The 15,547-nt window shown below is 46.1% G+C and overlaps 1 protein-coding gene across 2 annotated transcripts in view; it reads left to right on the top strand.

Moving 5' to 3' along the window:
- Positions 1–12,678, top strand: part of FBH1 (F-box DNA helicase 1) — a 46,105-nt gene extending 33,427 nt beyond the window's left edge. For both annotated transcript variants that reach the window (XM_082618045.1, XM_082618046.1), the window contains exons 18-21: positions 79–204; positions 1,499–1,605; positions 11,572–11,703; positions 12,192–12,678. In XM_082618045.1, the coding sequence (XP_082474171.1) occupies positions 79–204; positions 1,499–1,605; positions 11,572–11,703; positions 12,192–12,362 (536 nt within the window). In that variant the 3' untranslated portion in view covers positions 12,363–12,678. The remainder of the gene's footprint in view (positions 1–78; positions 205–1,498; positions 1,606–11,571; positions 11,704–12,191) is intronic.
- Positions 12,679–15,547: the final 2,869 nt, after the last annotated feature.

The following is a 15,547-nucleotide window of genomic DNA, read 5'->3' as shown; positions in this document are numbered from 1 at the left end:
GAAGTGTAAGCTTTTCTCCTCTTTCTTTTCTTTCCCCGTCACCCCCTCATCTGCCCGTCCGCTGTGTTTCTGTTCCAGAGTACATCTTGGGCACTGTGCACAAGGCCAAAGGCCTGGAGTTTGACACTGTGCATGTCCTGGATGATTTTGTGAAAGTGCCTTGTGCCAGGCACAACCTCGCTCAGCTGCCCCACTTCAGAGTTGGTAAGGAGACCGCTGGCGCTTCACTGCAGGGCTGCCTTGCTTTTTCTTGCATGGTGTGGCTCTTTGGAAGGATCCTTCTAGAACAAGAAAATCCTCCTGCTCCTAAATTTGTTGTTCTTAGACTGTGTGTTTAGAAAAACTGAGCCTCCAGGGTCCACCTCTCTCAGGGCTGCTCGGAGGGCAGCTGTGTTTATTGCGTCCTGTTTAACCTGCACCAGCTCTTCAGCTGTGGGATTTTCCCCATCAGACAGAAGCTCTAAAACAGTTTACCTGCTCACCAAGGTGTTTTTTCTTTAATTAATTCTCCTTTTTATTAAAGAGGCCCGAAAATCATACAAGGGATTAGTGTAAGCACTCTATCATTTGTCTGCTTTTGTATCAGTTTATACTCAAGGCTACCTGTTAAACTCTAAGCATCTAAGCATCAGTGCTGTTTTGGTTTTGTCTTATAATAAAACCATTTGAAGTTTTCCCACAAACAGACAAACAGAAGCTCTCTGTTAGTCATGGAGTCAAAATTTGGGTATTCTGTGCCCCCTAGTCTGTTAGAGTTTTGTTTGTTTTCAGAGTTGGTGTTTGTAGGAAAATTTTGCTTATAAAGCCAGCAAATCCTGAGGGATTTTGGGGGCGATGGGGAGTAGTAAACTTTTTGGCTGTGTTGGGTCTTTATTGCTGTACGAGGGCTTTCTCTAGTTGCGGTGAGCAGGGGCTGCTCTTTGTTGTGGTGCACGGGCTTCTCATTGCAGTGGCTTCTCTTCTTGCGGAGCACGGGCTCTAGGCGCACAGGCTTCAGTAGTTGCAGCACGTGGGCTCAGTAGTTGCGGCACAGGCTCTAGGGCGCATGGGCTTCAGTAGTTGCAGCACGTGGGCTCAGTAGTTGCGGCATGTGGGCCCTAGAGCACGCGGGCTTCAGTAGTTGAGGTATGTGGGCTCAGTAGTTGTGGCGCAGGCTCTAGGATGCGCAGACTTGAGTAGTTGTGGCGCATGGGTTCAGTAATTGTGGCTTGTGGGCTCTAGAGCACAGGCTCAGTTGTTGTGGTGCACGGGCTTCAGTAGTTATGGCTTGCGGGCTCTTGAGCTCAGGTTCAGTAGGTGTGGCGCATGGGCTTAGTTGCTCCACGGCATGTGGGATCTTCCGGGACTAGGGATCGGACCCGTGTCCCCTGCATTGGCAGGCAGATTCTTAACCACTGCACCACTGGGGAAGACCCGAATAGTAAACTTTTAGATAAGAATATAAATTTCTGTAAGCAGTCTTCTGTGTTGATATTTTTTTTCCCTTTGCTTTCTTCAGAATCGTTTTCTGAGGACGAGTGGAATTTACTGTATGTAGCAGTAACTCGCGCCAGGAAGCGTCTCATCATGACCAGGTCACTGGAGAACATCTTGACTTTGGCTGGGGTAAGAGGACAGCACGAGTTAATTTAACAACGTCCGGATGTTACCGGGTTTGAAAAAGGGATCAACCAACCCGGGGCCTTCGAGGCTTTTGGTTGGGGGTCTGCATCAGAAGAGAGGGGCTTCTCTTTCTTGGGTGCTTGGAGGCCGATTGCCAGTGGGGGAGGGTCCTTGCTAACCACAGAAACGAAAACCTGTGTTCTTTTCTACGTTCTTTCCTGAGTCAATTTTAGAAGTTCTTTTTAAAACACTAACTGCGCTCACGTCTTTGGTGAGTTCTCCCTGCTCGGTTAACACTCAGCACTCTTCGGGAAGAACAGCAGGAATGTCCTCTGGGTCTGCAAGCCCTCCTCCTGCTCCCTGGTCTCTTTTGGACTGGTGGACTCCAGACTTGGACAGAATGTGTCCTGCCAGGGAGAGCGCATGTTCAGGCACCTGTCCTTGTCACTGGTGAGAAGCAGGAAAGTGTCAGCCCTCCCTCTTTACCCTCACAGACCAGCCCCCTCCCCCACCCCCTCATTTCCACGTCTTTTCTGCCTTTCGAGGTCTGGAGGATAAGCTGTTCAGTTTTTTCAACCCTGTTGGGTTGAAACTAGAACAGAAATTTGAGCTAATGGTTACTACTTCGTCTTTCTTTCCCTGAACCAAAGATTCTTAAGCCTGAAACGTACACGTAAAAGAGACTGTAAATATTCTTTTTTTTTTTTTTTTTTCTTCTTTTGGCTGTGCTGCATGGCTTGCAGGATCTTAGTTCCCTGACCAGGGATTGAACCCTGCATTGGAAGTCTTAACCACCGGATTGCCAGGGAAATCCCTATAAATACTCTTTTTTCCTTAGCCGTCTCCCAAACGTGTGAGGTTTCGTACAGTAGGAGGATTTAGTCCAAGTGCCGCAGTGCGTGTTCTCTCAGAGGTGAGAACACAGGGAGCCGCGGAATCTCAGCTTTGCTGCTCACGGCTTGGGGCCTGGGCTGGAGGAGATGGGGGGCAGTGGTCCTTTCTAGTAAGTGGCGTTCACAGTCTCAGAGTTGGTAACACAGAACTCTGATGCTCATAATTGAATATCTGTTGAGTGTCTGATGTGTTCCAAGTGCGTGTCTAGGCCCTGGGGGTGTGATAGTGGGCAGGAGAAATTCCTCCCCTCACAGAGCCTGAGTTCTAGGACGAGAGGTAGATGGTAAACAAGTTAGCAAATAGCATTTCTCTTCACATTCTTGAGGAAGAGTGTGTCAGCGCTTAAAAGGGAGAAATTGCAGATGAATACTCTGTATGACCTGTCGTGGCAGCAAAAGCTTCTTGCGTGAGACTGATGACCTTGCATTTTTATCGCACTTTTCTCTGAACCCTCTCTGGCATTTGTCTTCTGTGCCTCTCTAAGACAGGCCTGTTTGGCCATAAGAATATTTCTGGAATTTGAAGTCAGCTGCATGCTTCCCCAGCAGCTTTGCTTCGCCTGGGCCTCGCTGTGTGTAACAGCTAATGTGTCAGTGCTTAGAACTGTAAGCCTTTTTCTTTGGCTGCACCCTTGATGGCACCTGGGTCACCCAGTGGGGTTTCCAGAGAGGACTTAGAGCAGAGTGCTGCCATCTCTTTCTGTCAAGGGCCAGATGGTAAATATCTGAGGCTTTGCAGGCCTGTGGTTTCTGCTGCATCTTCTCAACTCTGCCACCACAGCAAAGAGAGCCGTGGGCCATCTGTTAACAAACGGTGGGCCACGTCCCAATAAAACTTTGTTGACAGCAGCAGACACTGGTCTGGATTTGGCCCCTGGTTGCAGTTTGCTGACTCCTAGTGTAGAGATAAGCATGGCTTTTTTTAACCTCTAAAACCAGTACCTAGGGAGTGAAGTAGGAGAGTAATTTTTATGTACAAATAATCTGTACCTACTGTGTGAGTTTTTGCATAAACTTTGATCATAAGTAATTTTTTTTTAGAACCTGTAGTATGGTTTTCTTGTAGAACCTGTGTTATGGTAGTGGTTAGATTTGTAACAAAAGCAGATTGTCACATCCGTGACTTTTTTTTTTTGCGGTATGAGGGCCTCCCACTGTCGCGGCCCCTCCCACTGCGGAGCACAGGCTCCGGACGCGCAGGCTCAGCGGCCATGGCTCACCGGCCCAGCCACTCTGCGGCATATGGGATCTTCCCCGACCGGGGCACGAACCCGTGTCCCCTGCATCGGCAGGCGAACTCTCAACCACCGCGCCACCAGGGAAACCCACATCCATGACTTTTAATGGAGGTCTTGTAGAGCAGTGATATTTCACAACATGGGCTACATAAGGAAAATTTTGAGACGTTTTAAAGTTGAGAAAATGGTATATCGAATTTCCGTGTACAAATCACCCTTGTGTATATTTGGAGTCCACGTCTCTAAAACACCATGGTTTCTCTCGTAACCACGGTCTCATTTTTTTTTTTTTTTTTTTTTGCGGTATGCGGGCCTCTCACTGTTGTGGCCTCTCCCGTTGCGGAGCACAGGCTCCGGACGCGCCGGCCCAGCAGCCGTGGCTCACGGGCCCAGCCGCTCCGCGGCATATGGGATCCTCCCAGACCGGGGCACGAACCCGTATCCCCTGCATCGGCAGGCGGACTCTCAACCACTGCGCCACCAGGGAGGCCCACGGTCTCATTTTATATCTTATAAAATTTATGGTGGTTCCTTATGGGCTCTACTACCCATTCTGCAGTCATACTTTTATGATTATCTCAGAAATGTCTTTTTACAGTTGATTTGTTCAAATTAGGACCCAAACGCATGTTTGGTTATAAGGTCTTTTAAGCTTCTTAATTTAGAGCAACCTAGGACCTCCTGCGTCCTTTCTGACGCTCCTGTCTTTTTGTGGAAACCGAGTTTGTTGTCCCCCAGAACATCTCCCATTCTGGGTTTGTTCTGCTGTCCCCCGCCCTGGGCTCCCCATCACTGGAAGTCACTGCAGGGACATGACTGGATTTGGGTCTAACTGTTCTGGCCAGAATCCTCCACTGGGGGGTGGGCAGGGGGCTTTGATTTGTGTTGCATCCCATCAAGAGGCAGCGATTTCAGATCCTCTCCCTCTTAGTGATGCTCAGACTGTTCACCTTTTTAGTAGACCGAGCTAGAAAATCTGTATTTTTGAAAAGAAAAATCAACAGTTCTGATTATTATCATACTGATAATTCCAATCGCAATTTTTAATTTAAACTTCTTGTTGTTAAACGTGACACAAATGTATAAAACACATGGGCAGGTGCAACTAGGGGTGAGGTGGGTGTCCACCCAGGTCAGGAGAGAGGGTCTGCCAGCTGTCCCCGCTGCCTTCCTGGTGGCCTCACAGCCAGCACCCCCACCCCACCCCCACCCCCGGGAGTAGCCAGCACCCCAGCTGTGACCACGAGCACTTTCTCACTTTTCCTCAGAGTTTTTTGCCGAGTGTGCACCACGGACAGTGAAAACCTTTTCTTCACCTTCTGTCCTTCTGCTCCCATTTCATGAGGCTGCTCTGTGTCCGCACTGTCGGAGCCGGTGGCCAATTACATTTAAAAACCTCATCTCTTGTGGTTCTCCAGCCCAATCAGATTTAACCTTTAAGGATTTTTACTTCTTTTAAACGCTTGAATCTTTTCTCTTACACTGAAAATCTTGGTTCCGAACAGTATTTATTAATTACTTATTTACACTATTCTGTGTATAAAAGTTTTAAAGTAATACCAGTATTACTGTTGGCAGAATACTGTATGGAATTTAAGATTTCCTACCAGCTCTGTTTCCCCACATTCCACTGAGGATGTGCAGTCAGAACAGCATGTTCTGAAGGTGCCTGAGATGAGTCTTTTCCTCTTTGTGTGGTTTGATCACCAGTTTAATTGCAGGCAGGTATGTTTCTTTGTCTACACTTCTTAAAAGAATTGCTTTCCTGTTTGATTATCTTTTTTTAATGTATAAAACTTAACATTTTCAAAGTGAAAACTTTGTAACAGGTGTATCCCCGAGAAGTCTCATTCCCTCCCTGTCTCCTGCAGACTTTCTCTCCCTCCATTGTTGATAGCTAGTTTTTATTTATTTTTTAATTTTTGGCTGCGTTGGGTCTTCATTGCTGTGCACGGGCTTTCTCTAGTTGCGGCGAGCGGGGGCTGCTATTCGTTGTGGTGCGCAGGCTTCTCATCGCGGTGGCTTCTTTTGTTGTGGAGCAAGGGCTCTAGGCACGCAGGCTTCAGTGGTTGCAGCATGCGGACTCAGTAGTTGTGGCATGTGGGCCCTAGAGCACGTGGGCTTCAGTAGTTGCGGCACGCGGGCCCTAGGGCGCAGGCTCAGTAGTTGTGGCACATGGGCTTCGTTGCCCTGCGGCATGTGGGATCTTCCCAGACCAGGGATCGAAGCTGTGCCCCCTGCATCGGCAGGCAGATTCTTAACCACTGTGCCAACCAGGGAAGTCCCGATAGCTAGTTTTTAAAAATTAGTTTTTGATTTATCCTTCAGTATTTCTTTTTGCAAATATTGACAAACATGTATATATGTATTCTTCTATTCTCCTTTTTCACAGAAAGTAGCATTCTGTAATATTCTGTACCTCACTTTGTTACCGAGAAATAGACATGGAAATCACTCTTTATCAGTTCCTTTTTTTTTTAATACATCTTTACTGGAGTATAATTGCTTCACAATGGTGTGTTAGTTTCTGCTGTATAACAAAGTGAATCAGCTATATGCACACACATATCCCCATATCCCCTCCCTCTTGCGTCTCCCTCCCACCCTCCCTATCCCACCCCTCTAGGTCATCCCAAAGCACCGAGCTGATCTCCATGAGCTGTGCAGCAGCTTCGCACCAGCCATCGATTTTACATTTGGTCGTGGATGTATGTCAGTGCTACTCGCTCACTGTGTCCCAGCCTCCCCTTCCCCGCTGTGTCCTCAATCTGTTCTCAACGTCTGCATCTTTATTCCTGCCCTACCACTAGGTTAATCAGTACCATTTTTCTAGATTCCATATATATGTGTTAGCATATGGTATTTGTTTTTCTCTTTCTGACTTACTTCACTCTGTATGACAGACTCTGGGTCCATCCACCTCACTACAAATAACCCATTTTCGTTCCTTTTTATGGCTGAGTAATACTCCATTGTATATATGTGCCACATCTTCTTTATCCATTCTTCTGTCGATGGACACTTAGGTTGCTTCCATGTCTGGCTATTGTAAATAGAGCTGCAGTGAACATTGTGGTACATGTTATCTTTTTGAATTATGGTTTTCTCAGGGTTATATACCCAGTACTAGGATTGCTGGGTCTTATGGTAGTTCTGTTTTTAGTTTTTTAAAGAAGCTGCATACTGTTCTCCAGAGTGGCTCTATCAATTCACATTCCCACCAGCAGTGCAGCAGGCTTCCCTTTTCTCCACACCCTCTCCAGCATTTATTGTTTCTAGATTGTTTGATGCTGGCTCTTTATCAGTTTCTAAAGCTCTTTCTACAGCTGAGTAGTATTCACTGTGTCCATTTATCATGATTTATGTAGCTCCTCACTGATGGGTATTGGGTTCTTTCCAATCTTCTGGTTTTAAAACTAATGCCACAATGCATAATCTTATGCACAAGTCACGTTCTGTCTTTGTCAGTGCTTCTTGGGGATACATTTCTATAGTCTAAATTTCTGGGTCAAGGGTAAATGGATATGTCATTTTTCTAGGTATTGCTAAATTCATCACATGGATTTTATACCTTAGAGTCCCACAAGTTATGTATTAGAGTCTAATAGGCTTTTTAAAACTAACTGGAAGCTTATCAGTTGGTCACTGCATATATTTTATGGGGAAAATGAATTTTCTCCATGGAAAAAAGAACACAGACTCTATAGAAATACTTCCCTCTTATTGAGGCTGGGCTGGGAAACATCTGTTGGCCCACAGGGGGCCTCTGAGGAAGCCTCGGAAATATTGCCCATTTGCATGACTAGATGTTTCTAAGTGTGAAGGACCTTGCATGAGGACTTCTGCTTTTTCTTTATCGCAGCTGCAATATGAATCAATTTGGGGACATCCTGTTTCAGAAGTGGCTAAGTCTACCCTCAGCTCATGGGGGATCTTGGAGGCTCTGGAGGGGGAGAGGAGGGTAGTCACTGGAGAAGGTGAAAGCAAGTCGTGCCTGGTGAGGATTTAGAACAAAAGGGAGCCCTTGTTTCCTGCTACCTTATCACCTGTAAGGTGACGAGCCATCCTGGTCTCCCCTGTAACCAAGAGTAGAGCAGGCAGACTCCTTTTTCTCTGACCCCCTTAGAAAATCTAGGTAAACACCTTTTGTTTCTTTAAGTTTTGAGGAAGCGAGGGGATCATTACATTATTGAATTATTAAGTGACGTGGAGTTATACTGCTTGCTCAAAGACGCTTCTCAGCCTCAGCATCTTGGATTCTGAGCTCAAGGCTCACGGGCCTCTCCTTAGAACAGGGCCTGCATAGAGTCAGCACTCAGTGCACGTTTGTGGGATGAGGGACAGCAGCATCCCCTCCTGTTGTGAGGCTTTGCGGGGGTGATTCTACAGATCCGGGTCAGACAGGGTCCTCCACGTGGGCGCTCTGAGACCTTGGCAAGTTACTCATCGCTCTGTACCTCTGTTTCCTAGTCTGTAATACTGGCAAAACGGTGATCACCGCACCTCAGAGGAGGCGGTTGGAGAAGGGTTGTGATGAGCTGATGAGATAACTGCATTACAGTCGATTGGGAGAAGTGTCGGGGTCCTCAAAGACGGCTACTTGTCTTTGAGACTTTGACCTCCAGGGGCAGGGGCCAAGGGAGGCCTGGCATTTAGGAGGAGATTAATAATAAGCAGGACATACAACAGTAAATCATAAAACAGGTAAATCTGACTGCATCGAGATGTAAAGCTTCAGTGTGATAAAGTAATAATAGCTAACATATAGTTAACCCTTAAAAAAAACATCTTTTGTGATACAGTTGTTGTTTTGCCAGTTTTACTGATAAGAAAACTGAGGCACCGAGTAGAGTCACCTGCCCAAAGGTGCACTACCCCAAAGGGGGTAGACTGGGCTGTGAACTGAGGTGAGTCTGCAGGGCCTGTGCCCTTCACCGTGCCGGCCGCGGCTTTGCATGAAGTTAAAAGACCCGTCATGGAGTGGAGGGAACACTTCCCCCATCTGTCCTGCATGTGCTTACTGAGCGCAGCTGTACTCAGCACTGTACTGGGCACGGTGCTGAGGTCCTGGGCATGAGCCAAGCATAACTCTGCCCTCCTTGAGCTTATGTGATTGTGGAAAAGAGGACCCACACAGTCATAAAGAACCGCACATTCCTGAGATACAGGCAGCCTAGTGGGTAAATGGGCAAAGGAAGCCCCAAGAGTCAGGGAATCTGTTAAAAAATATATATTTATGCAACCTCCTTGATGGTCAGGGAAATGCAACCTAAAATTGTCTGATGGGTGAGAATGAAGAAGTCTGTCCTTTCAGATTCTGGCCAGGATGGTGGGGGGTGGGCACTGGTTCTCAAAGTGTGGTCAGGGGAACCTTCTGGGAACCTTTCACAATACACACTGTACGTGTACTCCGTGCTCTTCTCATAATACTGGGTAGTTACTTGCCCTTTTCCCTCAGTGCTCTCACAAGTGTACAGTGGAGTTTTCCAGAGGCCACATGGCATGTCGTCACCACAGATTGAACCCAGAGGCAGAGATGGGAGCCCGGTTGCCTTCTTTTAAGCCAGACATGAAAGAGATTTGCAAAAATGTATAGCAATGCTACTCTTCTCATTAAAGTTTTTTTTTTTTTTAATAAAAACCCTGCAATTATTTGAGCCATTATTTAAGTCTTACAGGCAGTAGAACACAACGCCTAATTGACATATTAGCTGTCCAGTCTGTTTATTTACATTTATTGAGCTGGTTTGTTTTCATGGTACCCTTTGTTTTTTTCCTTTTTTCTTTTTTGGCCACACTGCACGGCATGTGGGATCTTAGTTCCCCAACCAGGGATTGAACCTGCGCCCCCTGCATTGGAAGGCAGAGTGTTAACCACTGGACTGCTGGGGAAGTCCCTTGTTAAGGTTTTTTTTTTAAGACAGTTGTTTTTCATAAAAATATACAGGTTAACATATGATAGGTTTATTATGTTTTAAATGAATTAATAAACATTTAAAAACGTTTGGGACTTCCCTGGTGGTGCAGTGGTTAAGACTCCAGGCTCCCAATGCAGGGGGCCTGGGTTCGATCCCTGGTCAGGGAACTAGATCTCACACGCGTGCCGCAACTAAGAGTTCGCATGTGTCAACTAAGGAGCCCATGAGCTGCAACTAAGACCCGGCACAACCAAAAAACAAAAGTTTCAATTTCTAATCAGGTAAACATTAGTAGCTATAACTCATGGAAGCAATACTTCTTTGGAGCCTTTAATGTTTATTAGTGTAAAGGAGTCCCGAGACCAAAATGTTTGAAAACCGCTGCTCTGCAGCAGTGTTTTTCCAACTGTACATTGCAGTTTATTAACGATTTAGGAACCTAGTTAGTGGGTTATGATGATCTTTTAAAAAAAAAAAAAGGGAAGTGGAGTAAAGTCTAAAGGAGGGATCAGTCCACAGCATGTGAGGTTACATACTATTTTGTGAAACTGGTTTCAGTCTTTCATACATGCATGTGTGTGTATGTAGAATTGTAATGCTGAGTGGGTTTCTTGGCGTGGATTGGGGTCAGAAAAGGTAGAAAGCCCTAGAGGACCTCTTGCATGTGTGGGCGGGAAGTCATGTACAAGGATGTTCATTGCTGCATTGTTGGAAATAATTTGGTAACATCAGTCTCCACACAAAGGGACTGTCTTAATAAAATGTGGGAGAGTGAGATGATTGAATCCTGTATAGCACTTAAAAGAAATGTACTAGATGAGAAGCAAACTAACAGTATAACACTTACGTAAATAAATACCTATAAGATGACACCTTATGTTCTTAGAAATATATGTTAAGTGTAAAGCCAGTTTAGAATGGATTGGAAAGGATGCATGCCAGATTCATGATGCTGCTTTCCCCTAGGGAGGGAATATGATGACAGATGGGCAAAGGGGACTCCAAGAAAATCTCTAATTTTATTTTAGAAAGGATTTCCCACAGTTAGATTGGGAACACTAGTGTTTATTTATTTTCTGTTCTTTCCTAAAGCAGGTAGCCAGATCCTGAAAGAGAGAAAAACCACATAAATCAGAACCTTGGACACGGATTTTGCAAAAATTGGATAAATAGCCAGTTGTAATCCAAAACAACATGAAATCATAATTATTTTGTCAGCAAGTATTTGCAGTCTTACTGGTATTGCCAGAAGCTTGTTAGCCTCCTGTGGGGCAGCAGCAGACCAGACCCCGGTCCCTGCTCTCACGGCATTTCCCATCTGGCGTTTGATCTGGGTGCCCATTGTGTGCAGCCACTGGGCACTTAGCTCTCGGTGTTGTGTGTCTTCCTCACAACAGCCGGGTGAAGTGGGTGCTGGCTTCTGTGCATTTTACAGATGGAGAAACTGGGGCTTAGAGAGGTTGGGTGTTTGCCCCCTAGGACAGCCAAAGGCTTGCGAGATGGTAATGGGCAGGACTGATGTGGGCAGGTCTTTTAAGCCATCTGGGCTGTAAAGAGAATATACAAGTCATCCTTAATGATTCAGGGACAGGTCAGCCTAAGATAAAATCCAGAAATAGTCCTGAACTATCATTATAGCCAAAAGTTTCACATTTGTCCATTCAACCTTTCTTTTTTAAACTGGCCGTTTTAGCAAGAATCCAGCTAGACTGGGTCCAGCTGTGAGTGTTCTCTTGGAGACGGTGCTACAGGCAGGAAGAAGGTAGAGAAACGGAGGGAAGATGCAGGGGTCAGTGCTCTTCTCATTCCAGGACTTGTGCAAGGTCTACAGAGTGTTGACAGCCCTCAGCCGTTGGGGTGTCCAAGTAGGAAGTGGCAGAGGCATTGAGGTGACTCTCGTCCTCACTCTTTCCTTCCCAGGAGTACTTCTTGCAGGCAGAGCTGACAAGTAATGTTTTGAAGACAGGCGTGGTCCGCTGCTGCGTGGGGCAGTGCAGCAACGCCATCCCCATGGACACCGTGCTCACCATGCGGAAGCTGCCCATCACCTATGTACGTGTCTCGGCCGCGACCTCTGCTCTCCATAGGATTTTTAGTTCAGTCGTCTGTGTGCCCATCTGGGTTGTGGGTGAGGGAGGTGAAGGGGAAGCTCGTCCAATCCTTCCACGAGGAAGGCCCGGAGGTGTCCGGTGGGCGTCAGTGTCACAGACGCTGGACACAGTGGGGCCAGGCTGGGTGACCACAGTCTGGGAGGTGGGCTTGTGTGGACACTCAGGTGAGGACTGTTTACCTGGGGGCCCGGTTAGGTTTTTCTTGGCTCTTCATCCCTTGCCTTGATACGTTCTGGGGGATTTGATAGAGCAGAGTCCACCCTGGGCGCTTGTGCTGGGGGAGGTACGGCCTCAGGGCCACACGGGCGGGTCTGAAAGCATCAGTCATGATGGCAATGCTGGTGGTGGTTGGTTCACGCTTCTTGGTGGGAAACGCTTGCCCTTCAATTGTTCCCCCCTCTGCTCCCTTTTTCTCATCCCACGCTGCAGAGCAACAGGAAGGAAAACAAGGGTGGGTACCTGTGCCACTCATGCGCGGAGCAGCGCATTGGGCCGCTGGCCTTCCTGACTGCCTCCCCCGAGCAAGTGCGCGCCATGGACCGCACCGTGGAGAACATCGTGCTGCCCCGGCACGAGGCCCTGCTCTTCCTCGTCTTCTGAGGTGCAGGGAACTCTCTCCTCCGGCCGGGATGCTGGGCAGACTCCTGCCTCCGTGGACGGCGGCATGGGGGGCTCCCTCCCCGAGACCGGACTCACTCACAGAGCATCTTCTGAGGAAGATGAAGCCGACTGGAGCTGGACTTGCCGTGTCTCCACCCCTGGAGGTAGCCAGACCCCACTGCCCCTCCTCCACCCCAGCAGGCCGGGGATGCAGGGGATGGTCTTTTGATAAAAAAAAAAAAAAGAAAGAAAAAAAAAGAAAAATTATGTATTTAAACTTTTATTACAAGGTTTCGATTAAACAGGCATTGTAGCACTGGCGTTCCACTGTGTGACGGCCCCTGCCTTCAGCCCTGCTGTTTCTCTGGACTTTCTCCTTTTCTCCTCTTACTCTTTTCAAAGCTCTGTAACTGTTCACAGTGCACACCAAGCAGAGTAGGAGGCTTATTGTCCAGGGGGACAACTAATGCATCAAAAATGAGATTTTTCATGCTGTGGGGAATCACACATGGATAAGACACAGGATGCGCCTTTGTCATCACGGGGTTCACAGCCTGAACAGGGAGGCAACATGACATATAACAAGACAAGTACAAAGTGACACTAGCTAGACACCTTGTGTTCCCACAGGTAGAACGGAAGACCAGAAATACCTGAGAGGGAGGTGGAGTAGGCCAGCCATGTTGTGGGGGAGACAGGAGCAGGTGGAGATGGGCAGCTGGGACCTAGTTCACTGCCTGGGGATGCTGGGTGGATGTCGTAATAAAGCTGTTCTTACAGAGACCAGTGGAAAAACCCACGTCACTTAGCCGTACGTGGATCTGGTTTTTTACATTTTTGCCATGCAGCACTTCAGGGATGCAGATGGCAGGTGAGGGCATTGCCCAGAGAGGTCACCAGCTAGTGTCTGAGCGCAGTCAGCGGAGTGGAGAGCAGACTCCTAGCCTCACTGTTGCGGCCGCCCCTGACCTCCCCCACGTCAGGCCTCTAGTGGAGTTTAGCAGGCAGGCTGGTGAGTAAAGCAAGGGTGCTGTTGGATCGGGCTGGGGTGCTGGGAGAGGGTGAGGGACACGTCTGCATATGGCAGAGAATTCCCAGAACGGGCCCTGAAGACAGAGGTGGGACGGGGTGCTTTCACCTGCTCCGCCGGCATTCCTGGCCTGGCCTCGCCTCATTTGGTGCTTTTGGTTAACTCAGAGCAAAACAGCACATGAAAGGGAAGGGTTTGGATTTGGAGGTCACAGTGCTCAGAGTCGTTCAGAAGAGGGGTTTGTGGGGGTGGGTGGCAAGAGGGGCCATGAACATGTTTTCTGGAAATCTGCTTTTACCAACCAGAGAGGAAGCAACTTATTTCTTGGGGAGAAGTCATGAATTCTCTAGGCCTTCTCAGAGCACCTGATGCGGGGCAGGGCCCTGGTCGCGGGCGTCTGCAGTCAGCCGTGGTCCTGACTCAGAGAGGTGACAGTAAGAGGTGTGATGGGTGTGGGTGGTTTGGAGGCGGGCCGCTCGGGTGTGGGGCAGAGGGCATCCGGAGAGGGGGCCGCACTGCTGCTCTGGGGCGGGAGGGGTGTCTCTCTCAGAGGTGAGGTTGGAGGACCACCGAAGCGGGTGGTGCTGGAGCTGTTTTTAATAACGGGGTGAGTCATTAGCTATTGAAGAAAAGAATATTCTAGAAAGAAGGAACAACATGAAGGTGTTGGTGGTCATGGCACTACCAGGGCAAAATGTCAGCACTAGTATTTTGGTACTTATTTAAAAAATAATAGGATCCAGGAATTGATGCTGGTACTTTATTTTTTAAGTGTTAAGAATTTCTAAAAAATCAGTAAAATCAAATGGTTGGTGTGTTTCAAATAGAAAAACAATTTTTAAATACACAGTAAAAATAGAAATGTTATTTATTTTAGTTTCTTATCAGTAATCACTTTAAGATAGAAAGTCCTATATAAAACTTACGATTTTGTTAAATATACTTATAAAGTTAATTATATTCTATTTATTTTTATTAAAAAATTTTTATTGAAGTGTAGTTGATTTACAATATTATATTAGTTTCAGGTGTACAACATAGTGATTTAATATTTTTATAGATATACTCCATTTAAAGTTTTTAAAAATGGTTATATTTCCCTGTGCTGTACAATATATCTTTGTTGCTTATCTATTTTATACATAGTAGTTTGCATCTCTTAATCCCATACCCTTATCTATAAGTGTTAAATATCCATTATCACTTTACTATAAGTGATTAGATGGAAAGAGTAAAAGCATTATTCAAAAATGTAAACTAAACACTACATGAAAATGAAAATCTTTAGATCTTTTATAAGGTATAGTCTTTAAACTATGGGGCTTCCATGATTTCATTTAGTTGTTAATGTATTTTTGTGCACAGTTTTCTGTAGAAGTTTGTTTTGTTTTTACACCACGTAAATTGGGAGAAAAAAATAATTATAAGCTAGTTCCAAATATTTTTCTTTGGTTCATTACTTTTAAAATAATCCCTCTTATTTGATGACTTAGAGGAGTTCTTTTTTCAGTTGTTTAAGAATGTGCAGTCTACTGATAGCAAGTTCTAGTTTTTTTGTTTCAAAGTTAGGATTTCTGATTTGTCTCTGTCTTTGACTTTATCATGTATATAGAGGTTCTGATGCAGAGTTACTCATATAAAAACAAATTCTGTTATGTCATAATCCATTTGTTTAGAAGGTATTTGAAATAAAATAAAAATTATTCTTGGAATAGAAGTGTTAAAATATCATAGTGCATTGTAGACTATGCATTAGTTTTTCCTTTCACATAATCTCAAAACGTATTTCAGATTTTAGATTTTTTAAAAACTAGGTGAGAGTATTTGACCAACCTGAAATGTTGGCATAGAGAAATTTTAAAATGTCACAGAACATCAGCACCTGAAATTGCATTCACTAAAGGTACGCCACTGTAGGAAAGGCTTGGGGAAACAAGATGTGTGTGGCTGGAGAATGTATATAGTAGGAGCCCGCTAGCTAGGGCCAGGTAACAAAGGGCCCCTGGACACGAAGGAGTTTGGGTGGTATCCTCAAAGATTATGAGTCAATGAGAGATTTTAAGACATCAGATTTTGTTTTCAGGAAGAACATTCCAGTTGTAGATTGGAGGATGTTTTAAGAAGGTCAGATCAATTAAGAGGCTCAGACTTGTGA

Source organism: Mesoplodon mirus (genome assembly GCF_964341445.2).
Source record: "Mesoplodon mirus genome assembly, chromosome: 4".
In the NCBI taxonomy this organism is placed as follows: Eukaryota; Metazoa; Chordata; class Mammalia; order Artiodactyla; family Ziphiidae; genus Mesoplodon; species Mesoplodon mirus.
This window is presented reverse-complemented; position numbering and strand designations above follow the sequence as displayed.